This window comes from Penicillium daleae (genome assembly GCF_028827525.1).
Source record: "Penicillium daleae strain IBT 16125 chromosome Unknown utg000002l_segment0_segment0, whole genome shotgun sequence".
Taxonomy (NCBI): domain Eukaryota; kingdom Fungi; phylum Ascomycota; class Eurotiomycetes; order Eurotiales; family Aspergillaceae; genus Penicillium; species Penicillium daleae.
The window spans coordinates 7614970-7637382 of record NW_026623150.1 but is presented as its reverse complement, the minus strand read 5'-3'; the positions used below and the strand labels follow the sequence as shown (position 1 = coordinate 7637382).

The window sequence follows — 22413 nt, the reverse complement described above, 5'->3', positions numbered from 1 at the left end:
ACTGCTTGACACGAATGTGTTATTGTTCCAATTGAGTGCTAGCCCTGGGGATAGCGGGATGTCACAACTCAATCTCGGGGATAGCGGGTGCTATGTAACCCACTATGGCTGCCCGTGCACCAGTGTAGTGCAGATCCTTAACTTTTCGAGAGACCAGGCAATGGAGCGAGGGTCAGTAATATTGTTATTATTATTTGTCTATAACTTTGTGAGAACAAACCTAGCCCAACTGCGGTTTCAGAATGTCCATTGAAAGTAGGGAAGAAGCAATCGAGCAGAAAAATTTGTGAAAACGAACAATACAAGTACTCTTTCGGAGGTGAAATTGGTTAACGACTGGCACTGTTACGTTGCCCCTCTTTCCAATATTGAGAGCTTAGCATAAGATAACATACTTGAGAAGAAGCCGCGGCCTGGATGTCATGGAAATTGGTTGCCAGCACCTCAGCAAGCGGTGATAAAATGCGGTCTTCTGCAGCCCGGTATCAGACATAGTGTTGAGGTTGACAAATCCAGTGAACACGAAAACTAAGCAGTGAAGCATCGGGAAGAAATCCAGGATCGAACCTTGGGAAACATTATGGGTCCGAAGCTCTTCAAACAATTGTTCATCCCCGCGAGTTGGTGGCGACGTACTCTTCGGTCAGATCTACACCGGATTCAATACCGGATTTCAGGCCAACAATTAACTGGGCGCTATTGAATAACGAGTATAATAGCTCTGCCTTCTCCACAGTATGTAAGACAATTTTTCAATCCTGCACCCTCACTTCTCCTCTTACAACACAACATGTAATAGAATTGCATAGAAACACTGCTTGCAGATCCAGTTGCTGTGGCAAGTAAGAATTTCAGGTCCTGGATGTGACAAACAAGACAGCTAACCGTATATGAGATACACATTACAGGAGGAACCCATTGGAACATGCAATGGCATTCTCCAGTGTTCAATGTTCAGTCTGTGGTAGCAAGTTTCAACGATCAGAGCATCTGAAGCGACACGTCCACAGCCATACAATGGAGAAGCCCTTTGAGTGCGCCAATTGTGGCCGGAGGTTTTCCAGAAAGTATGTTCTGACTGTCACTTCCTTTGGATTAGCAACATTGTTGACGAGAACCAACAATCAGGGACACCTTACATCGTCACGAGCTAAGCCATATTCAACGAAGTGAAGGGGTGGTGGACTGGAAGCACCGAGTTACCGCTAAGACATTTCGTGCGTGCTTCAACTGTGCTAGGGCGAGGGTACGATGCACCGGTGACATTACATGCGAAAGATGTGACACCCGCTCGCTTGAATGCCAGTATCCCTCCAAGAGGCGCTCAAAAGCGAAGGCCTTGAATGAAGCATCAAAGTTGACATCCGAATCGGGTCCGCCTGACCCAAATTGTCCTCGACTTTCTTCATCTCACAACACAGAAATTCACACAGAGTCGTCAAAGAGACAGCCCGCAGCAGTATTCCAAGCGCTAAATTTCTCCGCAGATGGAATGGAAGATTTATACCCTTCACTACAATCCTCGCATACGTTTACCGAGTTCATGGAAACACAGCCCGATAAGATTCCTTCATTGAGCGGAGGATCAGATGTTGCAGATTATAATTCTCAGCTATACTTGCCATGTTCCAATCAAGGATCATCTCCGACACAAATTCCATGGGACTCCCATCCCAGCGGAGCCTCCTCGTCAGCAGCTGGCAGTGAGATCGCAAATTCTGAGATTCTAGAGTTGTTCTCTGTAGAATTGACCGCAGCTCCAGTTCCTCTAATGGGAGAAATGCCACCAGATATCCCGGTTTATGATCATGGCATGGATATGTTCATGACAGCGTTCCCGAAGACAGCTTTCGAGTTCGAGTCCCCATTCTTTGATCAGTCTTTGCTATCTACCGTCAATTGGTTCCCCGACAATTTCTTCACAGACACATCCGCCAAGTATCCAGTCGAGCCACTAAGAACTCCTCCTGAATGCTCCCAGTCTGCGCTTCCCCATACCTGTTCTCGACCCCTGACATGGTTGTCGCCAGCAACTGTTACATCTTTCTCGAATGTTTTCTTTCAGGCGCCCCCCAATCATTTTTCGCTAGGAAGCGACACTTGAACTCTATGGCCGGTGACGCTCGCACGTGGCTACTGAAGTGTCATCGCCTACCGCTAGGTCAATTGATTCAGCAAGGCGTTCAGAGTAGAATGCAAAAATAACAAAAATTCTTGACCCAGATCATCAATCAGGCCTGACGCTGGTTTGTGACAGTCTCTACTTGCAAGTATCCTAGGTCGATTTGAGTACCCTAAAGCTCGGGAATTTTATAGTATAGATACTCCAGAGAAACAGCCTTCCTTGTCAGGCTGAAGGATAATGATATATCATGACTGCCTTCGTATTCAGTGGAGGTGAGGACAGAGGACAAGTGTTATGGAAGGCTCGAATCGTATACATTCTCAACGTGTACACAATGTCCATACGTACATTGGAGAGCTGATGATACTGCGACCGAGGTGGTCGCGGAGTATCGAAATTAAGGGTAGGCAGAATGACTACTGGGTAGAAGATGATTCAGATTCTACAGTGTACACCCTGCCCATATTAGGACTGTAAATCAGGCCAACCGGACTGTACAGTAGCGTTGCAAAACCCTCCGTCCATCGCGGATATTGTTCCCACAGTGGATCCCCCCAAACTTAGTCCGTGGCTCTAGGCCTCAGGCGCAAAACCCAAAGCATAAATTTGTTCCAGGTCTAAGTATTCATCGGCCCGGTTATCCCCGGTCATGGAGTGCATCATATAAGCCTCGCAGTGTAAGGGTTTGTATTTGGCTAATGAGAATGAAGGCTCCTTCTTTTGCCAAAGCCTCAATACCCAATATTGATGCATGACTTTGCATGAGCGTCGCAAAACGCGCAGCTTCCTGTGCCTATGGCAGCTACCGGTTCCGGGTTAGCATGAAGCCACAAACTATTTTTCCTACTGCAATATCGGCTCTCCTAAATGTGCTGTATTTTATTAGTATCAGCCACAAAAGAGGTCACCTTATATGGATGGAACCATTCCAGTGTCCCGTGACCCGTCCAGCTCTGCCTTATGTAATCAATGAACTTGCACCGGATAAACTGTTCCTCCGCTTCCTCCCCGCCTTCCGGTCAAAAGCGCCGCTGATTGGCCCGCAACGTCAAAAAAAGTTGCGGAAGTCGTTTTTTCGGAGCTTCAACGTTGGAATTGTCCAGGTCGCTTCTCCAACCGGTCGGATTTGAGGATCTCTAACGATGCATTCCTCTATTCGCCCGAATCAGTTCGTGGTAATTCAGCTACCATCAGATCAAACGCGCATTGTCAAGCTGGTCCCAAATACGTATGTCCCACTGCTTACAGCTGCTCCAGTGACCGACGGACAGGGCTAATTTTCAACCTATAGAATTGTACAATTAGGCAAATATGGCAGCTTCGCCGCGAACCAGATCCTTGGTCGTCCCTTCTTCCTGACATTCGAGATTCTCGACGCGCCCCAGAGTGATGGTTACCAGCTGCGCATAGTCCCCGCCGAAGAGCTCCATGCCGAACACCTCATCGAGGAAGCCGAGGCCGATGGCGAGGGTGAGGGTGAGGGCGAGGAAGCCGGGTCGGGCGCAGGCACGCCTATGCGCACAAATCGCAACATCGTGGATGATGCCTCGACCCAAAAATTGACGACGCAGGAGATTGAAGAGTTGAAGAAAGAGGCCAGTGGGGCGGGCAAGGATATCGTCGCAAAACTCCTCGAGTCGCACACCAACCTGGACAAGAAGACGGCTTTCTCCCTTGCCAAATATACATTGCGCAAGCGCAAGAAGTATATTCGGAGGTTCACGGTCCTACCGTTGGACGTCGGCTTTCTCACCAACTACTTGCTTGACCAACGGGATGCACAGCGAGCGATGGAATTGCGCGACGAGCACGTGGGCCTGCTCGGCTGCTTGGGCAATGTACATCATGGTGGTGACTCAACGCTGAATGCGATCTCTTCAATCAAGCCCAATGGTCGGTACTTAGTGGTCGACGAAACAGGTGGTCTCATTGTCGCGGCGATGGCCGAGCGGATGGGAATTCTGTACCCGGAAGACGATGACGAAGGCCAAGAAACGACCGAGGATTCTTCTCTGGTGCAAGATGGGACAGGGAAAACAGAGAAAAAGACTACCTCAACGCCCCGGCGTAAACGTCCTCGACCGATGTCTGCCTCCGGAAACACCATCACCATCATCCACGCCTACTCACAACCGAACCTGTCATTGCTGAAATATTTCGGATACGATATCAACACTCCCGATGAATCTCATCCTCTTCACACACATCTCAAGACTGTGTCATGGCTACAGCTTGTGGATCCCGCAACAGACCCCATCCTGTCCAACGAACCTCCCTCTCTCTCCGCCGAAGAGCTCGCCAGTCTGAAGCCTAGCAAGCGCACCGCTTATTACTTCAAGCGTAACCGATGGGAAAAATTCCGCGCTGTCACAGATGAAGCTCGCGCCGGTGGCTTTGACGGGTTAATTGCTGCTACTTTGCTGGAGCCTGCGGGCATCTTGAAGCACGCTGTCCCGCTCCTGTCTGGGTCTGCAGCTGTCGCTATTTACTCTCCCACCATCGAACCCCTCACCGAGCTCATGGATCTATATTCAACTGCCCGGCGAACAGCATTCATCAATCGAAAACGGGACCTGGAGATGCAGAAAACTTCAAAAGCCGAGACCGTGGGCTTGACCCCACTCTTCGAGGATTTCCCCCTCGATCCCACTCGACTCTTGCCCCCAACTCTACACACCACCCGCGTTCGTGCCTGGCAAGTGCTGCCGGGCCGGACGCATCCCCTCATGACAGGACGTGGAGGTGCAGAGGGCTACCTCTTCCACGGGGTCCACGTCATTCCCACTGCGAGCAATATTCAGGCTGCGGGCACGTTCCGGAAGAAGCGCAAGGTAGAAACCACTTCGACGCCTGTTAGTGATCGAGACGTGGACATGGCATCTTAAATACTAGCATGGGAAAAGGCGTCCATATGTGTACGAATATAATGATTCATTGAATGTTGGCCCGTTGATATTTTCCTCCTCCGTCGGACAGTCATAAATCCAGGAGCCGAAATGTAGTAAGGAAATCGGTCATGGGTGTCAGTAGATATCCTCGATGACTACCGGGCAGGTATGGGATTGTCAGGTAGTTAGGACTGATATAGGAGACTAGCGAAGGAAGAATGGCTGCCTGGTAATCGGTTCCGGCAGCTACAAGGGATTCCGGTCTGCAACCGATGACGCCGCGTAATCCAAAAAAGTCCATTGATGCGCTGAAAATTTCATGAAACAATATACAACCCGCCTGCCACTCTACAGACTCTTTCCCATAAACTTTCTCTTTGTAAAGCTAAGCCAAAACTGTAAAGGCATTAGTGCTGTTGCGATAGAATTGTCTGTTGTTGTCTGGGGCTTACCTTCGACGGCCCCTCTCCACCGGGGTATAATCTAGCGTGTAGCCGGACGGCAATCTCCTGTCGAACCTGCGAGATGTATCTATTCAGATCAATTAGTGTTTAGTCATTGGGTATATCGTTCAAGGGGGCTATTGGTTGACGTACGCCCGTAGGCTCTCCGCATCCTGGCGGTCGCGTGGGGGGCTCAAAGGCCTGGTTCAGCGGGAAAGACACATCGCCGGGAATAGCAAAGCTGTCAAGAGCGGCATTGATCAGAGCCTATCCAGTTCGCATGTCAGTGATAGCTCCAAGATACGTTGCGACAAGAGCTGTCAGCATCTACCTTCTCGGCCTCCCGGGCATTCATCGTAGGCTTGACCTTGCCGAGACACTCGCTGATGAAGAGGGTTCCATAAATGAGCATGCGATCGGCGGGGCCATTGATCTCAAAGTTGCGGAACAGGACATTTGCTCGGAAGAGGGACAGGATCTCGTCGACACAGTCGTAGGACTCGCTCTCCGGGGTGACGTCCACATCGGGAGTATTGGGGGGTAGTGCGGGCAGCGTGTATGCGGGACCACGAGTCCGGGTGCGCAGGGGCAGAATAGGGAAGTTCCCTATATAAGATAGACAGTCAATTCATGATCCTTTGCGGTTGTTGAGTGTCGCATGGAGGGGACGGCTGTCGGCGGGGCAGCGTACCTATCACGGGGACATCGCGGTCCTCTAGAAAGATGGAGTGGTATGCCTGGGATTGGGCGAGTCAGTTGAGAACAACCCAAAGAGAGGTTCTACCAGAGAAATCACTCTGATCTTACCGGCATGGTGGATGGTTGACCAAGTCAATGTCGGGGGAGGCGGGAGCAGAGTGATGTTGCGGAGTCGGCAGGCGGTGCAGTGCCAGTTGCCAGTTGCCAGGTGCAGTCCGCCCATGTCATCGGCTGGCCAGCTCTCCGCTTGATTTTCCGCCCCGAGCTTTCTCTTTACGCGCGGAACGCGTCAAGCTTCACTTTTCGCGATCGGCTTTGTCAACTCACTTTCCCACCCACTTCATACTTTTATAGCATCATTTCTTCACAATGTCCGACTACGAGGATGAAATGGATGTGGATGCGCCCTCCAAGGACGTCCAGTTCAGCTCAGAGAATGCTAGTGGGAAAAAGAGGGCGGCGGCGGACCTGCCCATTCAAGCTCAAGACAATCTCCCTTGGTACGGCGTGACTTTTCATGGGGAAAGGAATACTTGCTTACAATCTCTGATAGGGTTGAAAAATACCGCCCAAATACGCTCGATGATGTCTCGGGTCATCAAGACATTCTAGCCACCATCAACAAATTTGTTGAAAAGAACGTACGTACTGTACATCCGGACGAATGGACGAGCCGAATGCTCACGAGATGACAGCGCCTACCTCACCTACTCCTCTACGGTCCCCCTGGAACCGGCAAGACCTCGACCATCCTCGCACTCGCCCGGCGGATATACGGCACAAAGAATATGCGGCAGATGGTGTTGGAACTCAATGCTAGTGATGACCGTGGCATTGACGTGGTCCGAGAACAGATCAAGACCTTTGCTAGTATGGAGATTTATCGGGGTAAAAAGGATACCTTCGAACAGAGAGTGCTGACACACATGTTCCTCAGGCACAAAACAAATCTTCTCCATGGGCCCAGCAGCGGCGACAGAGGGCAACGCTGCGCTCGCCGGCTTCAAGCTGATCATTCTCGACGAGGCCGACGCCATGACCTCCACAGCACAGATGGCCCTGCGCCGCATCATGGAGAAATACACGGCGAACACGCGATTCTGCATCATCGCCAACTATACACACAAGCTCTCTCCCGCACTGCTATCACGATGCACCCGATTCCGGTTCAGTCCTCTCAAGGAAGCCGACATTCGAGTGCTGGTAGACCAAGTGATTGAGAAAGAGAATGTTCGCATCCAACCCGAGGCAGTGGACAGTCTAGTGCGACTGAGCAAGGGCGATATGCGAAGGGCACTGAATGTCCTCCAGGCCTGTCATGCTAGTAGTGGGTCCCCCCTCCCCCTCCTTCTCCGCGGAAATGCTTGACTGTCGCCACACCCAAAATACTACCCCTCGCTATCAGATTGAAACTAAAAGATGAGCACAGGTATCCCGTTGCCGATGCGCGACGCTCCCAAGGCACCATTACCCGAACCCGAAATGATCACCAACGCCACAATATACGACTGCATCGCGGCACCTCATCCGGCCGACATTCAAGAAATCATGAGCACAATCCTTTCCACCAGCGATGTGACCTCATGTCTTAACACGGTGAACACGCTCAAGGCGGCCAAAGGTCTCGCGTTGGCGGATATCTTGTCCGCGCTGGCGGAACAATTGCAGCGGCTGGAAGTGCCGGCGCAGACCCGCATCACTTGGCTTGAGGGACTGGCTGAGATTGAATGGCGATTATCTGGTGGCGGATCTGAGGCCGTTCAGACGGGCGGGATGGTGGGCGTGGTACGAAATGGGTGCGAGTTGATGGGCGATAAGGGCATCGCCATGGCATGAGTTTAGAATGAACATCGGACACTTGGCAAATGACAATGAGCTGATGGTCATGGCAATAGTTTGAGCATCAATTATGACCAAAAACGTAGGCCAATGGATTCCATGATTGGCGAGTTAGGCTTGTGGATCTCCTCCGTACTGTCAGTCCTCCACAGTCCCGACTCGTCGAGATCCATCCAGGAATCAGAATGGCATGCCGATGCGATCATGACTCCTTCGCTTCTCTCCGTCAGCGACACAGATTGGGTAATCCCTGCCTGGACCAGCCCCCAATTGGGGTTGTTAGCGTGGCCCAAGCTCGTATGATAAACGAAAAGTCGGCCGCCCCACGAGGCTCGGAACGCCTATCAGCACTACTCAGCAGTCCTCAGGAGGGTGACTAGGGTCCTTTCAAGTTTCCAGGGTGCTCGATTCTCCACCGAGTCGTCTTCTTCACTGTTTTTCTCCTCAGCGAGGTCTTCCAGTCCACTCTCCTTCACGCTTGGCCAGTCTCCCGCTGTCTTATCGTCTGTGGGGTTGGGGGGGCCACTGTTTCCATTCTTATTAGCTAATTGTGTTGCTGGTGTACCAACTCCTCGCCCCTCGGACTTGGCCTTGCCCTTCGGGAGCCTCGACCTGGAGGGCATGAGGTCAAGACTGTACAGTCGTCCATAGTGCACCAATTGCGCTTGTTTCGGCCCAAAGAAGAAAACAATCATATCGGCAGTCTCCGTGCGCACCCGGCCCCTCCAAGAATCAGAATCAGACTGTAACGCCAATGACTGCTGGTCCCCGCAACCAGAAAGGCCCCGGAGCTGGTCCAGTTCGGCGGGACACTCGACTCGACTGACCCGCTGCAATGGATGCCATGCAAATCCACGATGCACCGGACTCTCATCTCCGCGGGCTAGTGCGGTCTAGCATAAGTAGTCCAGCACGCCCTGCAACCCGGACGAAGGGATCCCCGGCTGCTCTGCATTTTCTTGATTACCCTTCGCATCTCTCCCTGCTGCTGCTGCTGCTGCTGCTGCTCCGCCGTTGCACCAGGAATTCGTGCCTTCAACCATGCGCTCTTCCATTCGGTCCGGCCTTCTACTGGCCGCCTCTCTCTCGACCTCCATGGTCGAGGCAGAGCGTGTCGTCGGCGCATACATCTTTGCGCGCCACGGTGATCGAACCGCCAAGATTCTCGGCAACACCCAGTTGACCGACCTGGGCTACAATGAGGTCTATGATACCGGCTCGTTCTACAATGCGCGGTATATCCTCTCCAGCTCGGACAAGCAGATTGAGGGCATCAGCCCTCTGATCGTCCAGGCCTCCCAGATCAGCGCCAGCTCTCCAGCCGATACGGTGCTGCAGAACTCGGCCACGGGTTTCCTGCAGGGCGTGTATCCCCCAGCCGGTAGCAGTGCCAACCAGACCCTGGCCAACTCGACCACCGTCGTGTCTCCTCTCTCGGGCTACCAGCTGATCCAGGTCACCGCTACCACCTCCAGTAACAGCAACGAGGGAGCTACCTGGCTGCAGGGCTCGAGTGACTGCCAGGCGGCCACCGTGAGCAGTAATAACTACTACAATTCGGACTCGTACAACGCGCTGCTCAAGTCCACCAAGGACTTCTACCAGTCGCTGTCGCCCATGCTGAACTCGACGTTCACCACCTCGCAGATGTCGTTCAAGAATGCTTACAGTATCTTTGACTATCTCAATGTGGCCCAGATCCACAACTCCACCGACGAGTACCCCGCGCTCAAGGACTTGACCGATGAGACCTACGCCCAGCTGCTCCAGCTGGCCAACAACCAGCAGTACAACCTGGCGTTCAACCAGTCCGAGCCCGTCCGGGCGATCGATGGTGCCGTGCTGGCGGGTGAGATCCTGTCCAGCCTCAACGACACCATTGCCACCAACGGCAAGTCCAAGCTGGGCATCTCCTTTGGCTCCTACGGAACCTTCTTCTCCTTCTTCGGCCTGGTGCAGCTGCCCGCTGCCTCGGTTGACTTCACCGGTGTCCCGGACTATGCCTCGTCGATGGTCTTTGAGCTCGTGACCAATGCCACTGGCACGGGTATTCCCGCTGAGAGCGAGCTCAGCGTGCGCTTCACGTTCCACAACGGCACCATGACCAGCAATGCCGAGCCTACCGTCTACCCTCTGTTCGGCCAGTCGAACGATCTCCTCTCGTGGTCTGACTTCAAGACTAGCATTGAGAAGGTTGCCGTCACCTCCGACGCCCAGTGGTGCGATCAGTGTGGCAACACTGACGGCAAGTGCGGCACCTCGACTGCCAGCACCAGCTCCTCCGACTCTTCCAGCTTGTCTACCTCCAGCTCTGGTGGCATGTCGCGGGCGGTTGCCGGTGTTATTGGCGCCATGGTGACCCTGGCCGTGATTCTCGGTCTGCAGGCCCTATTCTTCCTGGTCGGCGGATTCCGGATTTCCAAGCGCAACAAGGCGGCTCCTGAGATGGTCACCTCCGATAATGCCTCCGCGGAGAAGAAGTAAAATTGGCAGGATGGTCCACGGGATGGAAAACATGAGATAGTATCTTTTTCATATGATGGATGGGCAGGTGGTCATGTCTGCCGGTGGTCTCCCTGATTGAGACTTGCTATTCGATTCTGAGATGCGTTACGACTCGATGCTAAATAGGAATAATACCCCCAACCTATACTTATTATTCATATCCGTTGATCCATGTTTCCACCGTAGACAAGTAGTTCGGCCGGTCCGATCATACCATCGCATGGTCCGTGTCCATTGCTCTCGAGTCCTAAGCTATCAGGGGTATAACCAGAGTATAAACCGGCAAAAGACCAATCATCACTACTGTTATGTACTGTTCTGTAGCCCGAAAGTTAACTTAAATCCGTCGTCAACAGTGGCCGTCCCACAAATTCACCGCCTTTCCCACATTCTACTCCTCCCGCCTTTCCCCTTTTCCCCGTTTCCCCTCCCCCACTCACAAAGGCACACTAACCCACCCTCGCCATGCCGCGTCAACAAATCAACCTCGAGCCCTACCGGGACGAGATTATCACGCTATTTCAACATGGCATCAGTAGCGACTCCATCAGCCGCACCCTCGAGAGCCGGTATAACATCCAGGTCAAAGAACGGACCATCCAATCCCGGCTACGCAAGTGGGGTATCCGCAAACGCAGCAGGACCACAACGGCGGACGAGGTGCTCCATGCGCGGATCAAAGTGCTCTTCATGCAAGACAGACTGACCGACAAGGCAATGCTGAAGCTACTGCGTCAAGATGGCTATGACATCTCGGAGCGAACGCTTCGCCGGCTACGGTTTCAACTGGGGCTTCATGCGCGGGCTTCCACGTTTGATCCGGACCGGGGCACTGGGCCGGTCCCCGTTCCTTTGCCCATTGCCATGGCAGTTCCTGTGATTGCAGCTAAGGATGGTCAAGGGGCTTGAGCTGCCGGTCTGCTGGAGCTTTCTCGGGAGTCTCAGTACCCTACACTTGGCTTGGTGATGGGCTCCCTCCGCCTGTATGGGCCATGGTGCTTCCTTGGCCATCAACTACCACTACCCATATGCGACCCTCATGCGCCAAAAATTCCCTTCGGTTTCCTATAGAGTCTTGTCCCTACGCGACAACTCAATGACTCTTCCTCTCCTCTGGATTGCCCGCTGTAAGTTCTGTGCTGCTGGTTCGGCACAGGCCTTCAAGGCTTGAAAAAAGAACACCCACCATGCGCCATCGTTTTCATCATTGCTATCATCATCGTCGACATCATCCATTGAAAGTATGGTCCAGCCCTGTTGAAGTTGACTGATTGTCGTCCCATGACAGTATCGCTCCTTAGTTCCTCGCTTACCGCTTCTGGGTGGACAGGCCGTGGACTTGCGACGCTCTCATGACGAAACGCATATCTTCAACATGCTGCTACCCCGTATTAGACAAAACATTACACCACTCCCTTTGCAACACACCGCTCGCGACACTCATAGACAACTTGATCATTCCATCAGCCGCGCGCCCTCCACCCGACCTTGAGATTTACACATACTTCTTTGCCGAAAGCGACACTCCACCAAGCGACCCCGGACTCCAATGGATATTTGGACATAGACAAAGCGGACCTTCCTGGATGTATATTTCGTATTTTTGTATATATTCTGCCCTGTTGGCTCCAAAGAAATGCATATACATTGAGCCCCATCCAACCTCTATTGAGACAGTAAATAAGTCACGTGACATGACGTTCACTTTTCTCGGGGAAGCTCCCAATCGACGACTCGACCGAAGAACCACGCCCTCCTCTTGAACGCCGTCGTAGCGTTGACGGCCGATCCACGGCCGCATATACCACTCCTCTCCACCATGTCCACTCAATACGCCAGTGAGCCAAACCCAACGGCATCGGCGACACTACACACAACCGTTGGCCCGATTCATATCGCACTATTCGCAAACCAGGCTCCCCTCACCTGCAAGAACTTCCTGCAGCACTGCAAGGACAATTACTATGCCGGAACGATCTTCCACCGCATTGTGCCAGACTTTGTAGTCCAGGGTGGTGACCCGACGGGCACTGGATCCGGTGGGACATCCATCTACGAATATCCCGAGTTCGAGTACGACCCCGAAGCGCGCGACCCGAACGAACGTGTCGTCCTGCGCGATGAGATCCACAGTCGACTACGATTCAACCGGCGGGGGCAGGTGGGCATGGCGAAGAGTGAGGATGGATCGTATGGGAGTCAATTCTTTATCACGCTGGGCAATACGGAGCGCGAATTGAGTGGGCAGTGTACACTGTTTGGACGGTTGGAGGGGGATAGCATTTTCAACGTGTTGAAAATTGCAGACGCAGAGCGTGTCGAGGGTACAGAGCGACCCGTGTATCCGGTGAAAGTGACATCTTGCGAAGTTGGAGAATTGGGACCCCTGGCTGGTAAATTGAAGGATCGCAAGGTCGTCTCAACCACGACAGCTGGAGTGGAGAAGCAAGTGCCCAAGAAAAAGAAAAAGGCCGCCAAAGGAGGAAAAGTCTTGCTCAGCTTTGGCGATGATGAAGGCGACGAGGGTATGCCCATGCGGCCCGCGAAGCCCAAGTTTAATACCAAATTGGTTGCGGATGTACCTGTTGCAAAGGACGAAGCGACAACAGAGCCATTACCACGTCCTACAGAGTCAGCACCACGCAAACGACCACGGTCTCCATCTCCCAAACGCCCGTCCTCGCCAGAGCGCAGACAACGACGCAAAACACCAGACCCCCAGACACAATTACCGCTACGAGATCCCGAGTCCCCCTCTCGCTCTCCCACGCCAGCCTCTCCACCACCCAAGGAATCAAAACTCTCACGGACCAATGCCGAGATAGCTTCATTAAAGGCATCGATGCGCCGGACCGCCGACGTCGGTCCAGCCGACACCGGCCGCAAAAAGTCCGCCCTCGAAGCCATGATCCCAGACACCGCAACACGCGGCCGCAAACGCTTTGCACCGGGATCCACAAACGGCGCGGCAGCTACCTCTGGCGGCAGGAGTTCGGCCGAAAAAGCCGCGCTGGACATGTTCAATGCCTTCAAAGCCAAACTCGAAGGAACTACCGATCCCAAGAGCACAACCACACAACCCCATCAAACCCAACACACAGCCAAAGAAAAAGGAAAATCGCGCGCGACAGAACCAGAAGACGAAGAAGCCCAACTCTGCGACCTCCACTTCATCGCAAACTGCCAATCCTGCCAAGTATGGGACGATCCGGACACAGCGCAAAACGCAGACGAGGAGGATGTCAATGACGAAGGCTGGCTCAACCATACGTTACGGTTTGGTAAGGACATGCTCGGCAAGGATTTGAATTGGAAGAAGGAGCATCCGGGGGATGCAGATTCATTGATGGTGATTGATCCGCGTGAGAAGGAGAAGGATTTGGGGGGTCCGAGTGGGCGGAGACGGGGGATGCAGAGGGATTGGGAGAGGGAGAGGAAGAGGGAGAGGGCTGGGGAGAGGGAGTGGGATCGGGATGGGAAGTAGGCAGGAGGTTATAGAAGGAGATCATATAGTGGGAGAGGAAGATATCAGAACTGAGAAAAGTGGACTGGTCTCCTTTGCTGTTAATGCTGAGAAGAGCATGGTACATTATCGGTGCATTGGCTGGTATAATCTACCACATACGGAAGCAGAAAAGAACCTCATTTCCAATCAGGGACCTACGAAGCAAGACAGAAACATAGAGCATTCTAAATCGGGTCATAATATCATGAGAAAAAAATGATTCTTACATACAAAGCTAACAACCACCAAAGAAAGCAGAACCCCTATGAACAGAATAACGCCATGTTTCTCCTGGGGTATTCCATAAACTGATCCTTTCTTGTCTGGGCTTCATTAGAGCAGCTCCATGAGATCAAGAGATCATGCCTTTCGGCGCCGTTTAGCAGCGCTGCCACCGTCGTCGGGTTCAGCAGAAGGATCCTCAGCGGTTGCAGGGCTGGTAGCCTCGCTATCAGTCAGTTGTTCGACGACCCGGCCGGAGTCGAAGTTTCCAGATCCCGCGTCCGCTCCGTAGCCCGTGCCGTCGAAGCCGTAGTTGTATGAAGAGTGGTTTGCTCCCTGGTTGCTGCTGAAGAGATCGTCATCGCCCGGCATATGGCCAAAGTCAAGGAGATCGTTGGTGTCGCCGGTATCCGCTTGGGTAGTAGTAGGAATGTTATCGTGGGCATTGGCACCGGTTCCGAAATCAAGAGTAGATGTGTCGTGCTTTGGGTCAGCGCCCGAGGTGTCTCCAAGATCAGTGAAGTAGTCGTTATTGAAAATCTGATCCAGGTCAATTGGAGGCGGGGCGTTTGCGTCACCATCCAACCCCGGGATGGCACCGGTGGGACTCAGAGGTTGGAGGAGGTTTGTCAAGTTCTGAACGGAACGGTCCTGCTCGGCTTGCAACTTGACCAGACTGTCGATCTCTTGTCGGGTATTGGAAAGGCGGTTCGAGTAGTCTTGTGGCATTGGTGGGGGGTTGGCATGACCAGAGCATTGTTCGCCGTGGTTGAACCATGGTGGTGGCCGGTATCATTGGCCATCAGTCGAAGCATATCGGCACGCACACCAGGAGTGAGAGGGCCATTGCCTCCTCTCTCGAGCGAAGAAAGTACATCGGGGAATTGAGAGAAGGTGGTTGGGCTGGCGTTGCGCGCGTTTGAATTCTGGATCACGGACATGATATCCTTCTGTGGGTATTTCTCGTCCAGCTGTCCAGGAGACAGGTTTGTAGGGCCTTGTCTGGGGCTACTATCGAGAACCTCCTCCACGTGTCCATGCTGTGTAGCACTTGGCTGACGAGTATGACTGCGGGAACGAGTCTCATAGGTCCCGCCGGCTGCAGGCGATAGAGTGGTTGCCCGGTTGCCATCGTTCGCAGAAGGTGGTGCTTTAAGCAGCAATTGCTGTTTCTTCATTGTCCGTTGTGCAGTTGGGCTGGTCATCGAGGCCAAGGGGCTGAAGGAAAAGTCATCCCCCATATCAACAATGTTGCCCTGGTGGTCACCCGAAATGGCACCAGCAAAGGAGTTGGCAATGTTCTGGGATCCATCTTGACCCTGCAGGCTGCGGTTGTACACTGTTGCCAGGAAGGTGAGGATGGCATTGATCGAATTTTCATGTCGGGTGTGTTGGTCTTGGAAGGTGGCCGCCTGCGCGGAGAGCTGCTCATGCTCTCGGCGCAGACTGGAAATGTGAGTTGAGATGACCGATTGCTGTGCACGAATGGCCTTTAGTTGCTGAACAATTCCTTCAAGCTGATCCTTGGGCATTTCCGAGTCGGTCACCAAGGACAGAGGGCGCTGCCGTGCACGGTCGTCGTGAGCACCAGGTCCGCCATCCTCAGCATAGTCATCTAGCTCATTCTCGTCCGCATCCTCAGTCTTAACACGTGCGCCACCCTTGCTTCCCTTACTTGCATGGCCAGCTGCATTTTTCGGTTTCGAAATCAACCAAAGCAGCTCAGGGTGGCCTCGTTTGAAATAAGGGTTAGAGTATTCGGAGGGGCTTTTGTTCTTGCGCTCACTGGCACGCATGGAGTTGTCAGATAATCCCACTTTCTTATGGAAGCCGTACATGTTCAGCTGCCGGACAAAGGATGCGTAGTTGTTATGCTTGAAGAGTTCTGGGATCAAACGTCGGGCAAACTCGTCTTCATCCAAGACAATGAAGGAATTGCCATCGTCGGACCATCGGATCAGCTCTGTGTTTTTAGATTCATCAAGGAAACTGTAACAAGCAATCATCAGTATTCATCTTCAAGGTTCAAGCTATCAGAATTCAACATACCTGCTCAACTTTTGCACAAAGGGCGGAATCTGCTTTCGCTTTGATTGCGCCTCCCTCTTGGCGGCCAGAGCCCGTTTGTAGAGTTCCTCGATTGATTCTCCCCATGCGCCCTCCCCTGTGCCTGCGCCAGCACTGTTGTCCGAGTAGGTCACAGGTGCCTGTTCGTAGCCACGGTTGCGGCTAACCAGCTGGTTGGCCGGAGTTCGGCGGGTCAACTGGTTGGAGGTAGTGGCTGCCGGGCCAGACAGGTCTTGGTTTGACCCATATGCGGCGGAGTTGTAGGCAGAGGGATCAACATAGGAGGTATTGGCGACATTTGCGGGAGGGTTTTGGCCCCATTGCAGGAACTGGTCATTGGAGAGTTGCGAATTGGGATTGGGATTCTGGAAGTTCGGAACGGCACCCATCTGGGGATGCACCGCGGGGGTGGTGCCAGGCGCTGGCCTTTTGCGAGTGATTCCCTGGGAATTCATGATGTGGTGAAGTCAATCGAGGGTGTAGAGGATGGGAGTTTTGAGTAGTGGGGTCGGAGGGTATTGTGATGGTGGGAAAAGGTCGAATAAATATGTGAGTCCCGTCAATCGTTATGTACGCAAAGACGTCCAGGCAACGGTAGGTGTCAATGAAGACAGAAAAAGGCAGCGATTGCTAGATCGCAGCCTTGGTTGTCGTTGGCGATTGCTGAGGCACGAATTTTATAAAAAAAAAAAAAAAATAGGTTGAGACCACAGATCAGTCGGGCAAACGAGTCAGATCTGATAGCACGAGTCGTTATTATACAGCTGGTCGCGTAAATATGCACTATAACGCAGCAATTGTGCGCGATGATCGGTGGCTAGTGGTCGCTGGAAGGTGGTGGTCGAGGGGGAAAGAGGTCGTCGAGGAAATCACCGTGATGGCGATCCAGAAGGGCCTTTGTGAGGCCACAATCAGAACAGGCAAAAATGCCACATTCAGACCGTTTTGGGAGGCAGCACTCGTGGAATATGTCAGGCTGGTGGACAAGAGTCCAGGCCAGAGGATGCGTATACGACGCGATCGAAGCAGAAGAGAATGGGAGCAGAGGCGACACAAGGAAACGTGAAATCTGCGCTGGCGACGATGAGGTCAATTCGAGCGGAGCAACGCCTGGCCGGCTGAGTCAGCACGGTCTGTCAACTGGCCGACTCCGTTCACTCAAACTCGACTGGGAAGATCATCAAGGACAATTACTTTGGCATTTCAAGATGGTTTATATTTAATTGACAACTTCATCAGCCGCCTTCTTGGTTTTGTGATGGAGATTACACTAATCAATTGGGATCTCCAACCGCCGCTTGGAACCCCTGGAGAAGCTGCTGCCACTGTTCCGGATGAGTCTGGATAAAATCTTGGACGACAATTGGTGCTGCCAAATCCTCCTTCATACGGCCCTCATTTGTAGTTCCATTCAGCACGGCAATATCTCCCAGTCCCATCACAAGGGTATATAACGCTGCCGCAGGACTAATCTGAGCTGCAGTGGCAAGTTGCTGGACAGGATCAGACCGCACCAGATCTGGGTTGGCCGTCAATGTCCAGAAGCTCTGATAGATGATCTGATTCTCACGGCAAAATATCCGTAACTCGGTGTCAAAGAGTGTATCCTCGTAGAATCGATTCTGCACCACGGCCGGTCGCACCTTAGCCTCGGGAGCTGTGAACAGTGCACGGAGCACGGGAAGGGAGCAATTGGAAATGCCCAGGCTGCGGATGCGATGAGGCACGTAGGTCTCTAGGGCTACCCAGGCCTCTAATGTCTGTTGAAGAGTCCGTAATGGCGAGTGAATCACCACCGTATCGATATAGGCATCATCCGCAGTCTTCGGGTCTTCAGAGGGACGAAGATTGTGCAGTGAGGACTTGATGGAGGCATGGACTTGTTCAGTCACCGAGGCCTTTGGATCATATGGCATGTTATCCGGGTCCTGTGCCGAGATGGGGCTGAATTTTGTTTGCACCTGGATAGTCCCGTCAAAACATGCCCAGAAGTCGGCGGGTTACGTTGGCTCCCACTTACGTAGAGGTCCTCTCGGCGGACAACACCATCCGCGATCGCCTTGCGGATTCCATCGCCGACCAGATTTTCTTGATAATGACGAGGCTGTGCTGCAGTGTCGATGGCGCGGAAACCGGCGTTGACCGCAGTATAGACCAAGTCGGCCGTCCGGTCTTTCTTCCAGGCTGTCCCGTAGAGAAACACTGGGAGAATGGCGGATGCAGAGTCTCCCACGGGGCGCAGACAATATGTCTCCCACACTTGACTTACTGCTCGAGCCATGCTGTGAAGAGAGAATGTCGAATGATGCGTTCCAAATGTGATGTAACAAGAAGTAGTTGACAGAAGGAGTCAATGTTTAACTTGCCTTCAGGTTTCCGCGGGGTTGGGCGTTCTTACTAAGTGGACGGGGACATTCCAAGTTAGTGACCATGACCACATCGCCAGCACTTCTGATATTGTAGTAATATATCTAATCTCTATTCTGTGTCAATTAATTAGGACTAAGATAGAATAACAGAATCTATCCATCATCCTCATTCCAACGAGTCATGTCGACTATCCGTTGGCTCGCCGGCAACTTCCTAGAAGCAAGAACGGCAAAAACAGCAAGATCGTTTGCATGTTTCCCGCCAAGTTTCACATCCAGCTCTCTAGATGAAACAGCAAAATATCTTGCAGGGGTTTTCCTTCAGAATGCTGAAGCCTAGACGCGACCTGCGAATTTTGCTATCTATATATAACTACACTGGATGAGTGGAACAGATTGGCTCGGCTAACGGCAGGACGCATGCAAGATGGGAACAGCCACACATTGATTTCTTGACTTCGGAAGGTTCCTTACCTACGGAATGTAGAAATCCTCCACAATAGGTCCCAAATCACCCTCTCGGTTCCATCAAAGATTGAGGAGGCCTAAACGAAGTATCGTACAGAGCTACGACGCCAAGGAGGCGGCCCCACCGGGTGGCTTAGATGAATATCTTCGGGCATCGCTCTTGGCAGACAAACCGCTGTTTGTATGTTTAGAATCTTGATTAAATTGTGCTAGAGTTTCATTCGAAATATCCACAGTGAGCAGTCCCAGAATGCCCAAAGATCAAGATATTAGCCATAGCATAATATGCAATCTATCCACATCGAATGCTTTGCAAGGGGACCTATATCAAGATCGGATTTCTCCCCGTCTCCGCATACACAGAAGAGCTCCCCAATCTCTGCTCTTGGCGGATCTTGGCTAATTCATGGATAGACCAGGCAACGGCTTTCCCTTTGAGAGCATTGGCTATACCCTCGTTGATCGGTGGAGATACATTTCTGTCGATGAGGTTCGACTCCATCTTGATACTCGGGGTCTGCATTGTCTCTTTGAGGCCCAGCAGCCCACTTACCCATATTGACACAATCTGTCGGTAACATGCGATAGAAGACAAACAAACACTGCAGGGTTCTGAGATCGGCAATCCCCAATCATAACTTCATTTATAGAAACATCAGGGTCTTGATTGTAGAAGCAACATATAAAGAGAGCACAATCCCATCAAGATACAATTATATCAACAGTTCCATCAATAATTTCAAACGAACTTCAAATCTAAGACCCATTCTACCCTCGAAATCAGCCATCATGCGTACCCAACAGCTTCTCGCTCTCGCCGGCCTCGTCCTCGCCGGGAACGTCGCAATTGCAGCCAAATTGGAGCAAGACGATGTCCCAAATCGCTGCTGGGAGGCTTGTGGCTCCGTAGTCGGAGTCTCCAGACGCTGTGATAACCAACATGACAATGACTCTGCCGAAATGCAGTGCATCTGCAACTGGCAAGCAGCCAAGACGCAGATTCCTCTCTGTGCGGCCTGTATTACCCAGTATGCCCCCCGCGACAATGACCGTGATGATGATGATGACGACGATGGCGATAACGATAATGGTAAGAACTGCCTCGAAACCATCTCTATCATATGATAGCGGCACCATAATCTAATGTAAATCTTCCAGAAGCCCTTGACCTCGTCCAGTCGTGCAAATTTAGCACAACCACCTACAACGCTGCTGCAGATGCTACCAATCTTAGTGCCTCGGCCACTGGCACTACTGATTCTGCAGCAACAGTTGCTACCACTGCGGCAGCTAGCGGAGCAACCGCTACTTCTGGCTCTACCAGCAGCTCGTCTCGAGCTCCGTCCGGAGCTACGAGCGGCGCGGCGACCGCCAGTTCAACTGGTGCTGCCGTGGGCCTGACAGCTCCAAGCGTTGTCTCCCTGGCCGCCGTAGCTGGTCTCATGCCACTCGCCTGGCTGTAGATGACGGAATGATAATGGTCTGATATGACATGAATACGAATGGAACACGGCTTGATATGCTATGCGTGGATGGGATAGTACTTAAGATTGCAAGCCGAGTTCTTCCGTCTAGTATCTGATTCTTGAGTTTGATTAGTCTTTACCAATTGACGATATTTTTGCTTCGAGGGCTTTACAATAATGACTTCCATTCGCATTGAGAAAATCGAGTCGGTCTATCAGGTAGATACTTAGCCAGGCCTGTTTTGTCAAGTTGCCCGCGGGCACAGCACGAGACATTCATCAACTTAGTCCATTCCTAAACTAGACTTCAATGGTCACGGGCGCATGTGATGGTAGCCAGACGGGACAGAAAATCTTATAAATTGCAAGATCAGATAAAACAAAGCACGAGGGTATCTATTCATCTCGAGATGCGCCAATTTTATGCTGGGCGCACTTTTATATCACTGCCTATATACAAAGCAGCACTCATGGTATGTCCCAGAAGTCATCACCAACCCAATCCATAAAGTCATCCTCATAGGCCGGGTCCCACTCCATTCCATATACATCTTCATAACACTGTTGTTTTGAGGGACAACTAGAACGAGCTCGAATGTTAGTGCCAAGCTCCGAATATAGAAGTCAAGTGGATAGATATCCAACTTACAACACGGGATCCTGCCCGAAAATAATATGCCACAAATACTCAAACACACGACCGCTGGTCTCATCATCCAGCTCCGTCTCCATCAGCCAACGGTGGAAGGACTGGTAGTCACTCAAAGGTCGGGCATGAACCTGTGCCCTTGTCACACTAAACTGCGCACAGCACGGGGTAGCCACCACCTCGGGGACATCCGTATTGTTAAAAATACGGATCCAGGCGCCGGCAAAGGCGATTTCTGTCGTGCGCCCTTCCAGCTGGCGGAATGGCTGGACTTCGCCCGGACAACCTGGGCCCCAACCACAGCGAAGGTTGACATAGCCGACCTTCTTCAGGTAATCCAGTTGCAGGCGTTGCACGGTCAGGGCGTTGTCTTGCTCCCAGAACTCGACGTGGTCGGCGTTGCGATGGGCGTGGAGGAAGACCATATATTCGGGGAGTTTGTGATAGTGGTCGATGATGTACTGGAGGTAGATGTTGGATTCTTTGCCCTTGTTCATTTGAACGGCATATTCCGCGTCGGGTTCATCGACCACGTAGACCGCGTGCTGCCATCTATCGGGAATCAGCCAATGTTAATTTGAAAGAACTGAATGTGTCCTATTCAGTCCACGGAAACTCACTCGGGCAATTCCTCCTCCAACCAATCCGAGTCCTCCCACGACATACGACCCAAGACGATGATGCGATCAGGATAGGGCGAGATCTTCGGCTTGGGAGTTGATTTGGGCTCCTGGTTCGGTTTCATGTTCAGATTATGAATACCTCCGTCTTCAGTATCCCAGTCTGCCCAGAAAGGGTATTGCCAAATATCATCGATCGCGCCCGGCACATCGACTGGAATTGATTTTGGCTGAAACTTGGTCGGCGTCACGGGCTTTGTGGGCTCAGGCCATGATTTGGACGGTGGAGCGGGACTCGAGTTGGGTGTACTTGGCGAAAAGGAGGATGAGGATTGTGACGAAGGTGAAGAGTAAGTTGGTGAGAGCCGTGCAGGATGGGCCGAGACCAGCTCGATATGGGCGCCTGCGCTGTCCAGCACGAATTCCGGCGCAAGATCAGGGCCGCGCTTGGCCTGCCATTGTGGCTCGAGAGAATCCAAATGATTCTTGACGAGGAGGACAGCAACGACCAAAGCGACGGCGATTGATACGCGGAAAGTGAGGCGCAT

General features: G+C 52.3%; 11 protein-coding genes across 11 annotated transcripts; 6 read left to right on the top strand and 5 right to left on the bottom strand.

Annotated features, from left to right (window-relative positions):
- Window positions 1-3267: 3267 nt before the first annotated feature.
- trm6 (tRNA 1-methyladenosine methyltransferase subunit GCD10) lies at window positions 3268-5010 on the top strand (the record flags this gene model as incomplete). The annotated part of the gene is made up of 2 exons (XM_056906995.1): window positions 3268-3353; window positions 3417-5010. The coding sequence occupies 2 exons, from the start codon at window positions 3268-3270 to the stop codon at window positions 5008-5010; spliced, it is 1680 nt and encodes a 559-aa protein (XP_056771102.1).
- A 351-nt stretch (window positions 5011-5361) lies between these two features.
- N7458_003611 (actin-related protein 2/3 complex subunit 3) lies at window positions 5362-6269 on the bottom strand (the record flags this gene model as incomplete). Its single annotated transcript, XM_056906994.1, has 6 exons — window positions 5362-5409; window positions 5466-5531; window positions 5610-5723; window positions 5788-6062; window positions 6148-6193; window positions 6264-6269. 6 exons carry the CDS (start codon window positions 6267-6269, stop codon window positions 5362-5364), a joined length of 555 nt encoding a protein of 184 aa, XP_056771101.1.
- Window positions 6270-6524: 255 nt separating this feature from the next.
- On the top strand, window positions 6525-7991 carry N7458_003610 (replication factor C subunit 3; the record flags this gene model as incomplete). Its single annotated transcript, XM_056906993.1, has 5 exons — window positions 6525-6655; window positions 6709-6796; window positions 6851-7025; window positions 7093-7482; window positions 7585-7991. 5 exons carry the CDS (start codon window positions 6525-6527, stop codon window positions 7989-7991), a joined length of 1191 nt encoding a protein of 396 aa, XP_056771100.1.
- Window positions 7992-8344: 353 nt separating this feature from the next.
- N7458_003609 (uncharacterized protein) lies at window positions 8345-9037 on the bottom strand (the record flags this gene model as incomplete). Its single annotated transcript, XM_056906992.1, has 2 exons — window positions 8345-8877; window positions 8962-9037. The coding sequence occupies 2 exons, from the start codon at window positions 9035-9037 to the stop codon at window positions 8345-8347; spliced, it is 609 nt and encodes a 202-aa protein (XP_056771099.1).
- Window positions 9036-10478, top strand: N7458_003608 (uncharacterized protein; the record flags this gene model as incomplete). Its single annotated transcript, XM_056906991.1, has 1 exon — window positions 9036-10478. The coding sequence occupies one exon, from the start codon at window positions 9036-9038 to the stop codon at window positions 10476-10478; it is 1443 nt and encodes a 480-aa protein (XP_056771098.1).
- Window positions 10479-10964: 486 nt separating this feature from the next.
- On the top strand, window positions 10965-11408 carry N7458_003607 (Clr5 domain-containing protein; the record flags this gene model as incomplete). The annotated part of the gene is made up of 1 exon (XM_056906990.1): window positions 10965-11408. One exon carries the CDS (start codon window positions 10965-10967, stop codon window positions 11406-11408), a length of 444 nt encoding a protein of 147 aa, XP_056771097.1.
- A 910-nt stretch (window positions 11409-12318) lies between these two features.
- Window positions 12319-13983, top strand: cwc27 (putative peptidyl-prolyl cis-trans isomerase; the record flags this gene model as incomplete). The annotated part of the gene is made up of 1 exon (XM_056906989.1): window positions 12319-13983. The coding sequence occupies one exon, from the start codon at window positions 12319-12321 to the stop codon at window positions 13981-13983; it is 1665 nt and encodes a 554-aa protein (XP_056771096.1).
- Window positions 13984-14364: 381 nt separating this feature from the next.
- N7458_003605 (heat shock factor family protein) lies at window positions 14365-16748 on the bottom strand (the record flags this gene model as incomplete). Its single annotated transcript, XM_056906988.1, has 3 exons — window positions 14365-14945; window positions 15002-16215; window positions 16276-16748. The coding sequence occupies 3 exons, from the start codon at window positions 16746-16748 to the stop codon at window positions 14365-14367; spliced, it is 2268 nt and encodes a 755-aa protein (XP_056771095.1).
- An 819-nt stretch (window positions 16749-17567) lies between these two features.
- Window positions 17568-18574, bottom strand: N7458_003604 (putative aldo-keto reductase (AKR); the record flags this gene model as incomplete). Its single annotated transcript, XM_056906987.1, has 2 exons — window positions 17568-18254; window positions 18314-18574. 2 exons carry the CDS (start codon window positions 18572-18574, stop codon window positions 17568-17570), a joined length of 948 nt encoding a protein of 315 aa, XP_056771094.1.
- Window positions 18575-19919: 1345 nt separating this feature from the next.
- On the top strand, window positions 19920-20593 carry N7458_003603 (putative GPI anchored protein; the record flags this gene model as incomplete). The annotated part of the gene is made up of 2 exons (XM_056906986.1): window positions 19920-20220; window positions 20289-20593. The coding sequence occupies 2 exons, from the start codon at window positions 19920-19922 to the stop codon at window positions 20591-20593; spliced, it is 606 nt and encodes a 201-aa protein (XP_056771093.1).
- Window positions 20594-21064: 471 nt separating this feature from the next.
- Window positions 21065-22413, bottom strand: N7458_003602 (DUF3431 domain-containing protein; the record flags this gene model as incomplete). The annotated part of the gene is made up of 3 exons (XM_056906985.1): window positions 21065-21176; window positions 21246-21797; window positions 21866-22413. The coding sequence occupies 3 exons, from the start codon at window positions 22411-22413 to the stop codon at window positions 21065-21067; spliced, it is 1212 nt and encodes a 403-aa protein (XP_056771092.1).